The 14,455-nt window shown below is 37.7% G+C and overlaps 1 protein-coding gene across 1 annotated transcript in view; it reads left to right on the top strand.

Moving 5' to 3' along the window:
• LGR5 (leucine rich repeat containing G protein-coupled receptor 5) overlaps positions 1–14,455 on the top strand; it is a gene marked incomplete at both ends in the record, with an annotated part of 84,687 nt that overhangs the window by 19,025 nt on the left and 51,207 nt on the right. The window contains one exon of the mRNA XM_079538246.1: positions 14,106–14,177. Coding sequence (XP_079394372.1) covers positions 14,106–14,177 — 72 coding nt within the window. The remainder of the gene's footprint in view (positions 1–14,105; positions 14,178–14,455) is intronic.

The raw sequence follows: 14,455 nt of genomic DNA, 5'->3' as shown, positions 1-14,455 counted from the left end.
GATAAAGTTTTACAAGGAACACTTCACTCTTCTGTGATACCACTCATTTCTAGTCCCAAAGGATTCAACATGCATTTGGAGTAACATCTACACAGATTTTTTTTAGAAAGAGGTGTGAACTCTGCCTGTGTTCTGACCATCTGGAAACTATCAGCAAAACACTGAATCTAACCTTACCTGGCAGGACAGTGTGAATCCCAATCTCAGAATTCAGTGTAATTGCCAAAGCATAAGTAACTATTGCACTTGGTTTGCCTTAGGGTATCCTGCCTGGTCTTCAGCTGTGTCTTCAAAAGGCAGCTGGTCTTGTAGGTCATAATGTTATGTTTGCCAGGCTTGCATGGATATCTCACATAACTTAGACTATTTCAGATGGCTCTATGTTTAGTCAACTAGATTGATTCTCTGTACTTTAATGCAGCATTTAGCTGCTCACACATACTTAACTCATGCGAGTTAAGGTACTTCAGGTTGTTTGACATATCCCCATGGGGTAAAAAAAGAGCTGATCTGTGCAGGAAGCACATCCCCTGTGATGTGGAAAGTATTTAAAGGACAGACAGGATACTCTAAGGCACTTCACGGAGTGGCCCAGAGATAAAAATCTGACCTAGCTTACATTTAATCAGCCAAGAGATCGTTGGCATAGTTCCTCTAGAAATCTTCAAAATACATAATTGTGATATTATTAACACAGTAAGTTGGGGTATGGAGAGGGGTCAGTTTTGATCAGGGAAAAACCCTGCTGCTTAGGTAGTGTGACACAATTCAGATTAGTTTTGCAGTGAGTTGGGCTGAGCCTGGGTGATTTCTTAGGCCACATCCACGCTGCAGCTCATACTTAAAAGTATGAAGTCTCTTCAGCTGATAGCAAAAAGAGTGGGGGGCACTTGTCCACACAGGTTGGTAGTAAGGTAGATAAAAGAAGATGCAAGAACTGGCCTTCAGGTATAGTTTATGTAAATTTGCACATATAAGTATTTGATTATGATTTTCCCTTATGTCTGAGAATGGTGATCTTTGGGTATCTTTGTGAGGGCTGTCCAGTGAATTTCACTGATCCCTACTTTGAGTATGGTAAAAAGGTCTATTTGTTTAGACAATGAGATCTATCTGGACCAAGACAAATTTGGCAGGGATGTGTTTTCTCTTTTTTTTTTTTTTTTTATTTAATATTAAACAATCTGCCTAACATTGTGTCATTGGAATCTCTTACAATTTTGTTTCTGTTTTTCTTATTTTCCGTGATGCAAAAACATTTTATCTTGATTATTTTAATAGTAGCAATAATTAGATGCTTTGTACCCTTCAAAATGGTATCACTGACTGGTTGCAAAATGAAAAAAAAAAAGCACCAACATTAATAGGTCATACAACAACTTAAATAGAAGTGTGCGCGTTATTAAACTTTGCAAATGCATGAAGTTTTTATTAAATAATAGAAAGTAAAAATGTTGAGCTACAATTATTAGAGTTCTATCTTTGCTTTCACTCTAAACAAAAAAAAATCTTTTGATTAAGGGAAATGTTAAACTGTTTCATTAGATGAAGTAATCAGGTTGTGCTTTAATCTGTTTTGTTGTTGAATTAGAAGAAACATACCTTCCACTCTTAAAATAGTAATGTAATTGTAAAGTTGTCAGTCTGGGGTTACTATTTGAACTGATTACACTTGATAAAAATAACAAGCCATGACAAATAGAGGGGCTAGGTTTCAGTAATTCACTAAAGAATGTCTCTACCAAGGCTTTGTGGCAAAATGTCTTGTTTGCAGGACAAATGAAGAGTTGAAATAACAACCCATGAATACCACTGGTGAAATGGCTATGTACACAAGGTGAATGCTAAAGTTTTCCCTTCTGAATGGACCTTTTAATCCAGGCATTATCTAGGGTCTGAAAAAGTCTTCAGTGGCCTTATGTACAGATTAATGGGAAAAGCTGAGACTCAGAGTTAGGCTATTTGCAGAAACAGTTTTCAAGATTTACTGATGGTTGACAAATGCCATTTAAGCTTTCAAAGCCGTCAATATGCTATTGAAAGGGATTTAGAGGGAAATCTTCCCACTATAGAAGACGAGGACTTTGAAGGATCTTGGTGGAAGCCCTTGGTCTCCCCACCCCTCCAAACCTTTCACTGCCTTCCTTCAACATATAGAGCCTGAAACGCGTGGCTATGGGAAAGGGGGGGAAGGTCCCTTTCAAGGGCGTTTGTATATAACCAAATGTGCCAATCTGCTTTTGTTCCGCCATGAGAACTGAATAGGAGTGTTTCTAGAAAAAGTCTCTTGTGCTCATGGTCAGCTTTTCAATAGGTTTTCTGCTAATAGATTTTTAATATGTGAGCTGCAAATGGTGAAATACAAGTTTGAAAATTTTATTTAATTGAAATATTGCCCAGAAAAGACTCTCTGTCCTATAGCATTAGTTAATGTGCTACCATTTCACCATTTCCTTCTCTAACTCTAACTTTTAAATAAAAGTAATGTTATACATTATACATATGACGACAAATCATTGAAGCTTTGATTTTAATTACTTAAAATAATGCCTTGTCTTTTTTTCCACAGACATTTAAAAACATGCTTCTATGTCCTTTTTTTTTCTTTAGTTATTTAAAAGCTCATTTACAAACCACATGTCTTTATTAAAAAATGTTCATTATGGAACCAGGTTAGTAAAAAAAAAAAAAAAAAGACCTTTGACTACCATGTTTTTTGTTAAAGGGGTTTTAATTTAAGATCAGGATAGCTTGAAGTCTTGGGTTGGTTTTTGTTTTTTTTTTTTTTTTTTTTTTATGTACTGTTCTGGATACTCAGGAGCCATGATGAAAATTCTGAAGAAATTAATAAAACTACAAAAGAAAAAAGAACTTGCCAGAGCCTGTGGTCCTCTTAATAGCAATGGTGTTAATGCATGTAGAGCCATGCAGTGCCATCATCTTCAGCCTGCTGCAAGTGTATGAAAATGCTGCCATCCAAAAGCCAAAACCATGACTGAGAGGGGAATCCCTCACCTAACAAGTCTTCACACCAGCCTGTGGGTTGGGTAGTTTCTTCGTGTATCAGGTCTGTGGGGCACAGACCTGTCTGCACCAGTCTGAATCCCACCAACCCTAAACACCCCTTGGAGAGAAGGCCAGGCTGACTGGGCTCAGGAAAATGCGGGCAATAGGATAGCACCAGTGTTTCAAGATCTGCTTCTGCTTCGCAAATGCTTTGACTTTATTGCTGTCCTATATTTCATTACCACCTGAGTCATTCCCAAGCAAGCATCCTTTTCTCACCTCTTATGGAAGAGTTGCATCAGGTAGGCAGTGATCACTTGTGCAACTTGACCATCACAAGGTAAATTAAACCTTGAGAAGATCTCACAGAGCGTCGTAGAGGCTGAGTTCCAAAATGTTAATTCCTCTTCACCTATAAAGAACTATCACAGTGTAGATCATTGTGAGTAGATTTTCTGTGCTCCTGGTAGAGCTGACTGGAAACCTGAACCTCACGTAAGACAAAAATCGAGAAAAGGTTTGAGAGGAGGAGGAAAGTTAAAATGAGCAGACCCAATCAGTTGCTTTGGAAATAAATTAGGAATTAAAACATAAGTACCCAAGTAAACTGAAGCAGCCATTACAAGGAAAAGAAATAAAGGCTTTATTGGTGAACAATATGGAAGTAAAATAAACTGAGATAAACCACCCCCTTACATTTTCTGAACCCTCTTACCTGGAAAAAACAATAATCTTGATTTTCAGCAGCTAATATTGTGCCTCTCTCTCCTTACCATTCTATCTTTAATTCAACAGATTTTAGAAATGATAAAATAAAAGGGCTAGAAAAAAAATAGGTAGCAATCTTCCCAGTGAACCCAGCAGTACCCCTATCACTACTCCAGGCAGAGATGTGCTGTTGCACGATTTCCATTGGCTATGCAATACTGCCTATTGGGTAGAAGCTGGCACGAGGCACTGCAGGAAGATGTCCTGCTTCTATGAATGTCAGTGAGAACTCTGCTTCCAGCATCAGTGGAGCCAGGTGTTTGCCTCCAGGCTCTGCTGCAGTGCTGACATTGATTTGCTGTGCTGTGAGTTGTAAGTCATGTAAATAATAGGACGACCGATTCTTTCCAGCATTTTTATGGTATTTGGAATTGCTAGAGAAAAGAACTGAGATCTTGGAAGGTTCATTTTGTGTTCAAAAAAAAGCAGGACAGGTGCAGTATAGGGAACACACTTATGTCATATACGCACCTGTGTGCGTATATATGGTTCTGCTGCCAGTTGTTGCTAGTAAATTCTTGCTGGTTTACATTTGTTAAAGATTTGTTTTGCCTACTGATGTCTCATAATATTGCTCTGTGTTATCTCCAGGAAGATCCCAAACTGGTATTTGATACTTGAAACTAAGATGTAGCAGTAGCTGTGGCTGAAGGGTGCCCATTAACTGTTTATCCTGAAGAGATTTTCTGCAGATCATTGTAACAATCACAAGAAGTGGTGGGTCACTGGCCTTGAAATGAGGTTGCCAAACAGTAGATTGCATAAACACTGTGAATAAAAGGAAGGAAACAGGAATCATTTAGTTTGAATCACAGTCTGCTAGCTCCACTCAAACCAAGTGATCTCAGTAGAAATAGTTGTGAAGTATTTTGCCTGCATCAATTTTGCATGTACAGCTCTGATTATTTAAGTAATAGGAAAGGTAAGGAAATTATCTGAAGAGGAGGCACGTTCATAAAAAAAGCAGTGCAGCCCTTTTCCCTGATGGCTGTGCTGGTATGACAACATATGAAAATACATGCCAGCTCTGTCCTGCACAAGTGAGGTCTCTACTGGAGGTTTCCCCTTGGCATAGTGAGTTAGTGTGTGCTCAGCCCCATTTCATGAACTGAATTCCTTACAGCTACCTCAGGTATTTGTTGACATGAAGTACAACTGTTCAGTTACAAGCAAACAATGTGTGTGGACCAGGTATAGATGATGTCTGTATAATATTAAGGATTTGATGTCTATTTATGTTCAGAGTATTTTATACCAACCAGAAAGTATCTGATGATGGGAGAATTTTGAGCATTTCAGAAAGAAAAAGAAAAAAAAAAAGAAAAAAAAAAAGCATAACTTGATGAAGAAATGCAGTATTTTTAAGTGTGTTGTCTTTGTAAGAAAAAAAGCTCTGTGGAAGGTGTTGTAAGAGGCTGTCAGTCATGAGATGGTTCTGTTAGACAGAAAGGGAAAATGTGTGCATAAAAAAATGCACAGCTTTGTATATCGGAAGAATATTGTGAGTATTTCCAACCAAGGCATAAGACCACCCCTAAGCCAAAATGGCCAAGTAAAAAAATGTTCTGTTTCACCTCCCTCATTTGTTTCTCCTCGGCACTTTTTCTTGTGGTGGCGCGAGCAGCAATGCAATGAACCAGATCAGAGAATTGATTTGCATTAAAAGTGTTTTTTATTTCCCTGCTGGATTTGTTTTAATCTAGATCAGATGCAACTTTGATTCAAAAACATCCTTAAAAGGAAAGTGGGATGGGAGATCAGGAGTGATTATTCTGGTAAGAAAGTCGATTGAAAGACCGTGCAGGTAATATGGCACTCATTGGATTGTCCATGCAATAAGGAGAAGCTTCTGTAAATAATTATTTCAGCTAAGCAACAGCACAAATACAATCATGTGAATAATTCAGACTAGTAGTTGTGATACAGCATAGCATCATTTACTCTGATGAAACTCTTAGATAACTCTTCAATAACAAAAATTTCAACTGAAGTATGGTAAAAGTAGCAGTGCAATTAGTTAGGATGAAAGAGATGAACCCTTGGCATGGCTGAATGAAGATTTTGCCATTTTACCAAGCTAAAACCAATTGGGAATACCAAGTTTATATCGAATAGATCTGCTATTGTACCTTACAGAAAATAACATTGTGCTGAGCCCCTACCTTGAGAAATTAATACATCATAGCAGCATCCAGCACTATCAGGGATAATTAGCCTGTCTGAGAGCACTTCCCATGATTAAAGTAGCTTCCAGCTCCAGACCTAGCACACTCACCTGTACCTGGGGCTCTCAGCACTGGGCAGTGTAGCATGTATATTTCCTGTTCCAAATGCAGCACAAATTCATGCACAAATTTCTGGATACTCAGGCTCCACAACAGCCAGAATGCATTTACAGTAGGTGCTGTCAGAGCTCTTTAATGGTTAAATCTTTAGGCCTGTGCTATGGAATAGAGTTGGGGCAAATTAACACCAGCAGAAGTTATTTAGAATGTATCATGTTATGAGTGAGATCAGGCTGATCCTAATTCATTTCTACTCTCAGCAGCTTCACTGATGTTGTACTGGATGTTTTGATGAAAATGAGTTTTAACATTGATCTGTATATTGTGATCTATACTGTGCATTACACTCATCTTGATATGGAGTCCAATTGGCTGTGTGGCCTATGGCTTGCTTCATGGCTTTAGATCTGTATTTTGAGTCGGTCTATATTCAGGTGTCTTTTGAATTCCTTTCTGATGGTGACAGGGTATAGTGGGCCAGTAAGCAAAGTATTCTGTACTTTGTAGACCCTCTCCTCTCATATCAGTAGTCATAAGTTAAAAATAACTTCATTGAATTCTGAGGGATGAAATGACAAAACTAGAATTAAAAGAAAGTTGTGCCTTCTTTTTCTGAAATAAATGAACATGCCACTTTAGGAAAAAAACGACTATTCTTCTCAATTTTGGCACTGTTGTATCAAATAGTTGTAAAAATAAGCAAAATGTAGAGTTGCAGAAAATATTATGAAACTAAGATAGACCCCAGTACTTTTTCCTAGACTTGGTCACTTCTAACACATAACTTTTCTGAAGTTAACTGTGCTGTCCTTCATCAAAAACAAGATAAACAGTACCTGATAAACAAATAGGAAATGATAAAAAACAGAACAAACATTGTAGTAGACTTCTTCATAAATTGCAATAAAACATGTTGTGTATTGTCTTCAGCATTTGAACAAGATAAATAGTGTCTGCAGAACTCATATAATCTATTTGAATTAGTGCAGCAGAAACAAGTAATAACTCACAAAGTAAAATCATGCTAATGCAATCTGTGGGCATGGGAGGAAGAGGAATTCTATTCAAGCCTCTTTTAATTGCTCCTGCTGGCTCCTGTGCTATAAAATATTCCTTTAGATATTTAAGCTGTAAATTATACGAGTTAAGTACAGTATATGATTGACATGTTGGAATGTTCTTGTAACTTATCCTGCTAATTATTACTTACCAGACTGAGTCTTCAATGCCAAGCGAAGAGCCATGAATCAGCTTTGAAAGTACATGGGTAATTTCACCTACGGAGCATTGTGAATTTGATACACAAAAAAAGCACAGCACCAAAATCGTTGTACCTAAAATAAAACGTCAGGTACTTGTCAGATTAATTCAGCTCTGTGTTTGTTTGATCTGATCTTTGATCTTTACTTTCTTTTTGACCTTAATTGTTTGCACTGCCCTGCTCCCTCTGCTGGAGTCTTGGATAAACTGAATGGCAAAATTGTTTCCTGAAAAGATTAATCATGCACGTACTGTTTGCTTTACAAATGTTCTGCAGTCTAGATTTAAGCAAGCTTTTGATGGCTGTTTATATGACAGAATAGCCTACCACATTCAGGAATAATGCATGCTGGTTAAAATGAGATTGGTAAAAGAGCTGCTGATGAACCATTTTACTTTCTGTGATATTAGAGGAATCCAGTGACTGGTGTCAAGAAGTTCAGATTTTGACCACAGAGTTTCATCAGTTCTGTTAGCTTGTGTTGAATCCAGCCACAGCCTATCAACATGGTTTGCCTGGATCTGTTACTCAACATTCACTCAGCAGCAGAGAAGTGCAGACAGAGCACTCCTGACCTTCCTTTTGATGCTTCCATAAGTTCAAGCCATCTATAGGATCCTTCCCATAGGTGTCTATTTAAAATTGCAGAGGTTCCATCATCTTTAAGCAAAATGCACTGCTGGAAGCCATACCACTCGTGTGCAGAAGAAAGGGAAGTACTGAGGGTCAGAGGGAAAACTGGCCCCATATATTAGCACAAAGCTCATGGAGTGGTGCCAACACACACACACTCACCGCAAGCTCTGTTCCGATATGATCTGGAAGATTTTTCTGAATAAAATGTTTGCTCCTTCAAATGTGAACCATGTGGTGGAAATTCACATCTTAATCATAGTTGCGCTATGCAGGCCTTCAAAGAATCACAGGTGCATTTAGCAGCTCGTTTTGAGAAGAAATGTCATACTTTAACTGCTAGGAAGCACTCACATTTATGGCTCCTCCCTGTGCTTCTCTCCATGGGTGTGTTAAGCATGGAAACACATGCATACCAGCTTGCAAGTCGATTTTGGAAGACAGTATAATCCAGAACCATTAGACTGAAAATATGGTCATGGTTTTGTGTAGCCATTTTGTAAAGCTGTTCACAGCTCATGCATCCCCACTTGGAAGAATACTGTGTGAATGCTTTGGGGTACATTGGGAATCTAATGGAAAGGACACTGCAAAAATCATCTTGGTGTTTGGTTCCTCAGTGGCATACAACTGAGTTTGACTGACAGCACATCACTTCACCATTTCTAATGGTCTTATGTCTCATGTCTAATGTCTTAGTTTACCTTCTGTAAAGTGATGATAATTATTCATCTATTTACATATGGAGACCCTTGAATGAAGAAGTGCTATAGGAATATATGTTAAGAAATGGAAACTACTGCTGCAGTGTTCACAAGATTTATCTGCTTTTGGTAACTACAGCAGGTGGAGTTATTTTTAATATACATAGAGAAGCAATTGTGGCAACAGACAGACAGCAAGCTCTTAATAGCTAGCATATTCCTCCATCAAACAGCGGAGCTGGTAAAGTGTTCTGCCAACAGTGAAATCAAGCGTACTGCAGTAAAAAGATATGCGTAGTGAGGGAAAAGAAGCAGTAATTCTCACTCCTTTTCATTATATTGCATCACTACCTATATGATAGTGTCCAATTTAGCTGTAAATGGATTAAGGAAATGGCCTGATTTTAGAAGTTGTTCTCAGCTGGTAGGAACTCAATGTATTCAGTTTATTGTCAGTATTTTTATGTGAGTGCTTTCTCTTTCAAAGATTGCCATAAAAATAATTATTAATACATCTTGTTGGGGCAAGGCAGGACTACAGAAAGCATAACTAGCAATCATAATAGTAAGGCTTGATCATTTTTTTAAAATTAGATTACAACTGTTAAAAATTATTCATTGTCTTTCATCCTGGATTATTGTATTAGCCCTGTGATGGGTAGAGAAGTTTGTACTAATTAGTATAATAGAAGTATAACCAAGTGATAGATGAGTAGGTTGCTGGAAGCCAACAGAAAACTTGTATATGTCCAAAGATGGATTTTTGTTCTCCTTTAAAGGGCATAAGAACAATGTGGAAAACTGATTCCAAGGTGAATAGTCCCTGAAACATCTCTTGTAATAATAGCTAATAACAGGTTAGTAACTTGGCCTCCAGACCCTACTGTCATATGTTAAGAACTAGTTCACTTAACTTGTTTTACTGGCTTTGGAGAGTTTACTGTGAACTACTCACTTTAAGATGATAACTGCATATTTTTTCCAGCTTATGTATGTGTGGACAGCAAAATTTGGACGGGGGGAAAGACCTGTGTGTTTACCCTTCTGAGCTCTGTTTTGCAAATGTTGATAGTTTGTTCACAGCATCACCAATTTCAAGAAAAAAGAAAAAAAATAATTAGACTCAGGTTGCAATTTGTACAACAATACAAACAGTATTTTCTGTTCTTCAAAAAAAATAATCTGCTGCAGAAGCACCTGACAATTAAATGACAGGTAGGATTCCTTTCTCAAGTCACCAGAGACACACCTGGTGATTGATTGGCACAGTATAATTAAGATATCATTATAATGAGCCATGTTGCCAGTGCAGCCAATGAAGCAAATCTTTATCTTCTGAAAAGATGGAATTATCATTTGCTGGTATGTTGCTTTTAGAAACACCAGTTGGAAATAGACTGTTGGAATGCTAATGGAAAAAGAGATGATATGTTCATTTGACTATTCAAAATAACCTACTGCCTTTCTAGCACAGTTCTTAACCTCATGCTGAGCTTAGTTTTCACATATGTTGATTAGATACTATTGCTATACAATAGGAGCATTTTAAAACTCAGCACATATCTTAAATGATGCAGCTCCTTACTGACATGAATGAAGTTTTCAGGTAATTTGATGGTGGAATATAGGAAAGATTGTGTCTATCAACTCATTAAAGATTTTTCAGTACACTAGTAATTTTAAGTTTTTCATCACGGTAGCTTGTCAGACTACTGAGTTGGATAAGAATTGATCGCAGTTTCAACTGTTTTGCTTCTGCTGAGTATATATGCACAAGCACACAAGGCAAATTGGGAAATTGATCTGACACAGAAACAGAATAGTTCCTCTGGGGATGGTTAAGAGACTTAGTACCTTGATTTTAATATTTTCTCAACATTACAGTTCAAATCCCAATGTACAAGCCACGTTTAATGTCCTTAAGTTTTCCAGTAAGAGCATATTACTGATTTTTACAGGCTAGCCTTGAAAGGAGAAATCAGAAAATGTTTGATGTACTTTTCAGAAAGAAATCATTGCATTTGCATTGCACCTTTTATAGTCATAATCTGTAAGCCTCCAATTTACCAGCTTGCTCTTCCTGGTTGTTAGCTGTGCTTGATCTATCTAGTGGTCATAAATCACATCCTAGATAGGTCTTCACAGAATCACAGAATGGCCTGGGTTGGCAGGGACCTTAAGGATCATGAAGCTCCAAACCCCCTGCGCCAGGCAGGGCCACCAACCTCCCCATTTAATACTGGGGTCCAGCACCCCATCCAACCTTGATGAACCTTGAACATCTCCAGCGGGGCATCCACAACCTCTCTGGGCAGCCTGTTCCAGCACCAGACCATACCTTGGCAGTATGATCCAAAGGCTGGCAAGTTTGCTGAGAACCTCCAATTTTTTGTCTTTAGAACAGTATGAAGAATTTCTGCTCAGCAGCAGAAACTTTACAGTGTGATCCTCACATGAGATATGGCTGGTTGCATTGTGTTAACTCTTCATGATTGTCTCGCTTCTCTTAGCATCACTCCAGAAGTAACTTTGGATCATGGGACTTGTAAGTCCCTTAATTCCTTCAGCAAATGAAATTGGATGAAATGCATCCATGGTGATTCTGACCCAAAAGAGTACTCTGAATCTAGGAACCATAAGTGCAGATGAATTACTGCAGTGCAAGTGATGTCAGGTTTATACAGGTGAAATAATGTCATCTAATCAGCCAGTTGGTACAGCTGGGAGGAGCAGAGGTTTTTGATTCTTGTGTTTGAAAGTTTATAAGTATTTCCAGCTGTATCAGCCTGATCAGAAGATATTACCTCTCTCTGCAGTAGTCTTTCTGAGATTCTGAAACCATTAAGGCTTCAACAATAACATACTGACAACACGGACTGCAGTAGTCAGTGTATTAGTTAGCAGTGTGTTAAAAACAAGCTCGGAAAGGCATTATTGAACAAATTGGGAAAAAACAAATTGTTTATGAGAAAAATGTTAAAAATATGCATACTTATACTGACACACAAGGGCTGCTCTGAAAGTAATCACTCCTACTTTATTATGTTGGTCTAGGACATCAGAGGTAAGTGTTAGAGGTATGGCAATACAGGTTGAATCTTCCCATCAATTTTCCATTCCATGTTGTTGCTGTGTGACAGATGGCAGCAGAGGGACAGTCTGACACAATGCTGTCTGACATGGAAGTGTGTATGAAGCAAAGGTGTGTCACTGAATTCCTCTATGCAGAAATAATTGCCCCTATTGATATTCATCAATGCTCGATGAACTTTTCTGGAGACCAGAGAGTAGGCATAAGTGGTGCTTTTTGTAAATATACCTCTGGGATCTAAAGATGCATTTAATAAAATGTATATTGCTGATTTTCTGATTGTGTATCAAAGCATGTGATCAAAGTGGTCTCTCGATCTGGTCCTCTTCAGATAATAGAGTGAGTCTGGTCTGCAGACTGCCTGTGAAAGATGTTATCGAGTACGGATCACGAGTTCAGAGATATGGGGTCTTGGGGATATCAGACAAGTCCTGCTTGCTACTAATACAAATTAATGTACTATAAAAATAGACTTCAGATTTTCCTGGTCAGTCATCCAGAGCATTAATTAATGCTGTTTGTAGAGTGCCCTAAATACTTGCCTATTTGAAGAAAAATCACTCTCACCTTCCATTATCTCTGACTTTTTGGGTCTAAAATGTGTTTTGGTATGTTTACAAAAACCCATTAGGACTAATGTTGAAATTCCATTATGAAACCATGTTAAAATGCCATAGTTGTCTTCATATTCAGTAGTATATGATTCACTGAGCAAGTTTTGCTTCTGCCAAATAAATCTCCGTATTTGCTCCTCTGTCGGAATAAATCCTCTGAGCACTTATCAAAGTGAAAGGCTAATAATCTGCTAAACTGTATGGAAAAATTAGGTGGTAAAGAATTACAGTAAGGAATGAATTAAGTAAGTGCATTTCTGAAATTATACTTTCATTTTGAAGTGGACGCAGAGAAACCTTACTCAATAGTGATTTGATAATTGTTGTGAATTATTAACACATTCCCTTTATTTCTTAATTTCTATGTGAAGTGTTTTTAAATTACACATTTTTAAATTCAGAAAAAGGTCAAACATCAAAATTAAAAATGCTGACTAAAATGTATATACTATAGTATGAAACAGCCTGTGAATAATAGAAAGTGGATGCAGCAGGAATAGGAATAGGAATAGGAATAGGAATAGGAATAGGAATAGGAATAGGAATAGGAATAGGAATAGGAATAGGAATAGGAATAGGAATAGGAATAGGATGCCTACCCACCAAAGTACAGATAACTTATTTGCCTTATGAGCTTCCAACAGCTGGAAGAAATAAGGTTATTCAAATACCATCCAAAGCTGCTAGAACCTTTAAGTGTGCTTTCAAGTATATATGTTTATATTGCTTTATTAAAACGATCACATAACATTGCATAAAATATGCTGTCCTCTGATATTTTTATTTTAACAGCATCTATAATAATTCTGACATAGTTGTATAAGTTTTATCTTCCGTGTAGAATTTTATAATGCAGTCTGTTTACATTTTTAACTCCTAATGCAAGTCAGCTGTAATGACAGTGCTGGGCAAGACAATGGAAAAAATGAAGAAACACCTTCAGAATAAGCAGTTATTGTATGAATTGTAGCCTGAACCATAGCCTGAATGATCTCTGACAGAGCTGATATGGCTGGTTGTTTCCTGTGCCAGGAACTACTGTGGAACCCCACCAGGAAGTGTGCTACAGAGAAGGATCACATTACACCCTTGTTTTATGGTTCATTTCACTTATTTAATGCAATTTGAGAACCTGCAAAAAAAGAGCACTGTAGAAAGGCGATGTTTATTTTTTGAAAATATGTCCCTTATTTAACACAAGTGGGTTGGGTTTTGGGGACACCTGATGTGACACGTGGAAAATCTGTAGGCTCATACAGCAAGTTGTACAGCAAAAGCATTATTTTTCCATGCTCATGAAATGTAAAGAATCATGCAAATAGTTTGCACCTGTGCAGCTTTGCTTGTCTGCTTTAGTAAACCTACGGTATGCTGCAGTGCAACGACAATGAATATCAGAGTAGTTTTCCTTTACTACTCCAAATAAATTTTAATATAGTACAGTGGTTTATTAAAATTATGCAGCCTAAAAGGGTTGTTTAGTATTCCAGCTGATTTATGGAGAGTGATAAAACATTCCAAATTTTTTTTTGGAAATAAGGAACATGCAATAGCTTGTATTGCTTTGACAAAGCCATTTTCATACAAAAGTAGAACGTTTAAAGTGCTAACTAGATAATGATTCATCAGTTCTGGCACAGGAACTAATTTTTTTAATGTGTTACTTAAAAATGTGTGGAATGAACAGCTGGATACCACAGTTGTGACATGCCATATTAAGTCTCTGTCTGTATTCCCCTACAGTGATCTCAGTATGAACAACATTACTAAGCTGCCCTCGAACCCCGTGCACAATCTCCGCTTCCTGGAAGAGCTGTAAGTATCATTGTATCCTTGATGGGCATAGTCAGCGCTAGACACATTCCTGTGTTTGTCTCTCATACTTACTGTGGGAACCAGATAAAACGGTGCAGGAAAGCTGTCAGCCTGACACTTTTGGCACATGCGGAAACACTTAGTTGAAAAAAATAGATTGCTTGTGATTCTGGAAGTGAACGTATAAAAGAGTTACCGAGAGGCTACAACTTCTCTAGGCAGGGACAGAGCCAAACAAATTAAAATTTTCAAACAAGGGCTGTTTAAAAGAACTGGAT

The sequence above is a fragment of the Tetrao urogallus genome, assembly GCF_951394365.1.
Source record: "Tetrao urogallus genome assembly, chromosome: 1".
Taxonomy (NCBI): Eukaryota; Metazoa; Chordata; class Aves; order Galliformes; family Phasianidae; genus Tetrao; species Tetrao urogallus.
The sequence above is the reverse complement of the archived record's forward strand: the minus strand, read 5'-3'. Positions and strand labels throughout refer to the sequence as shown.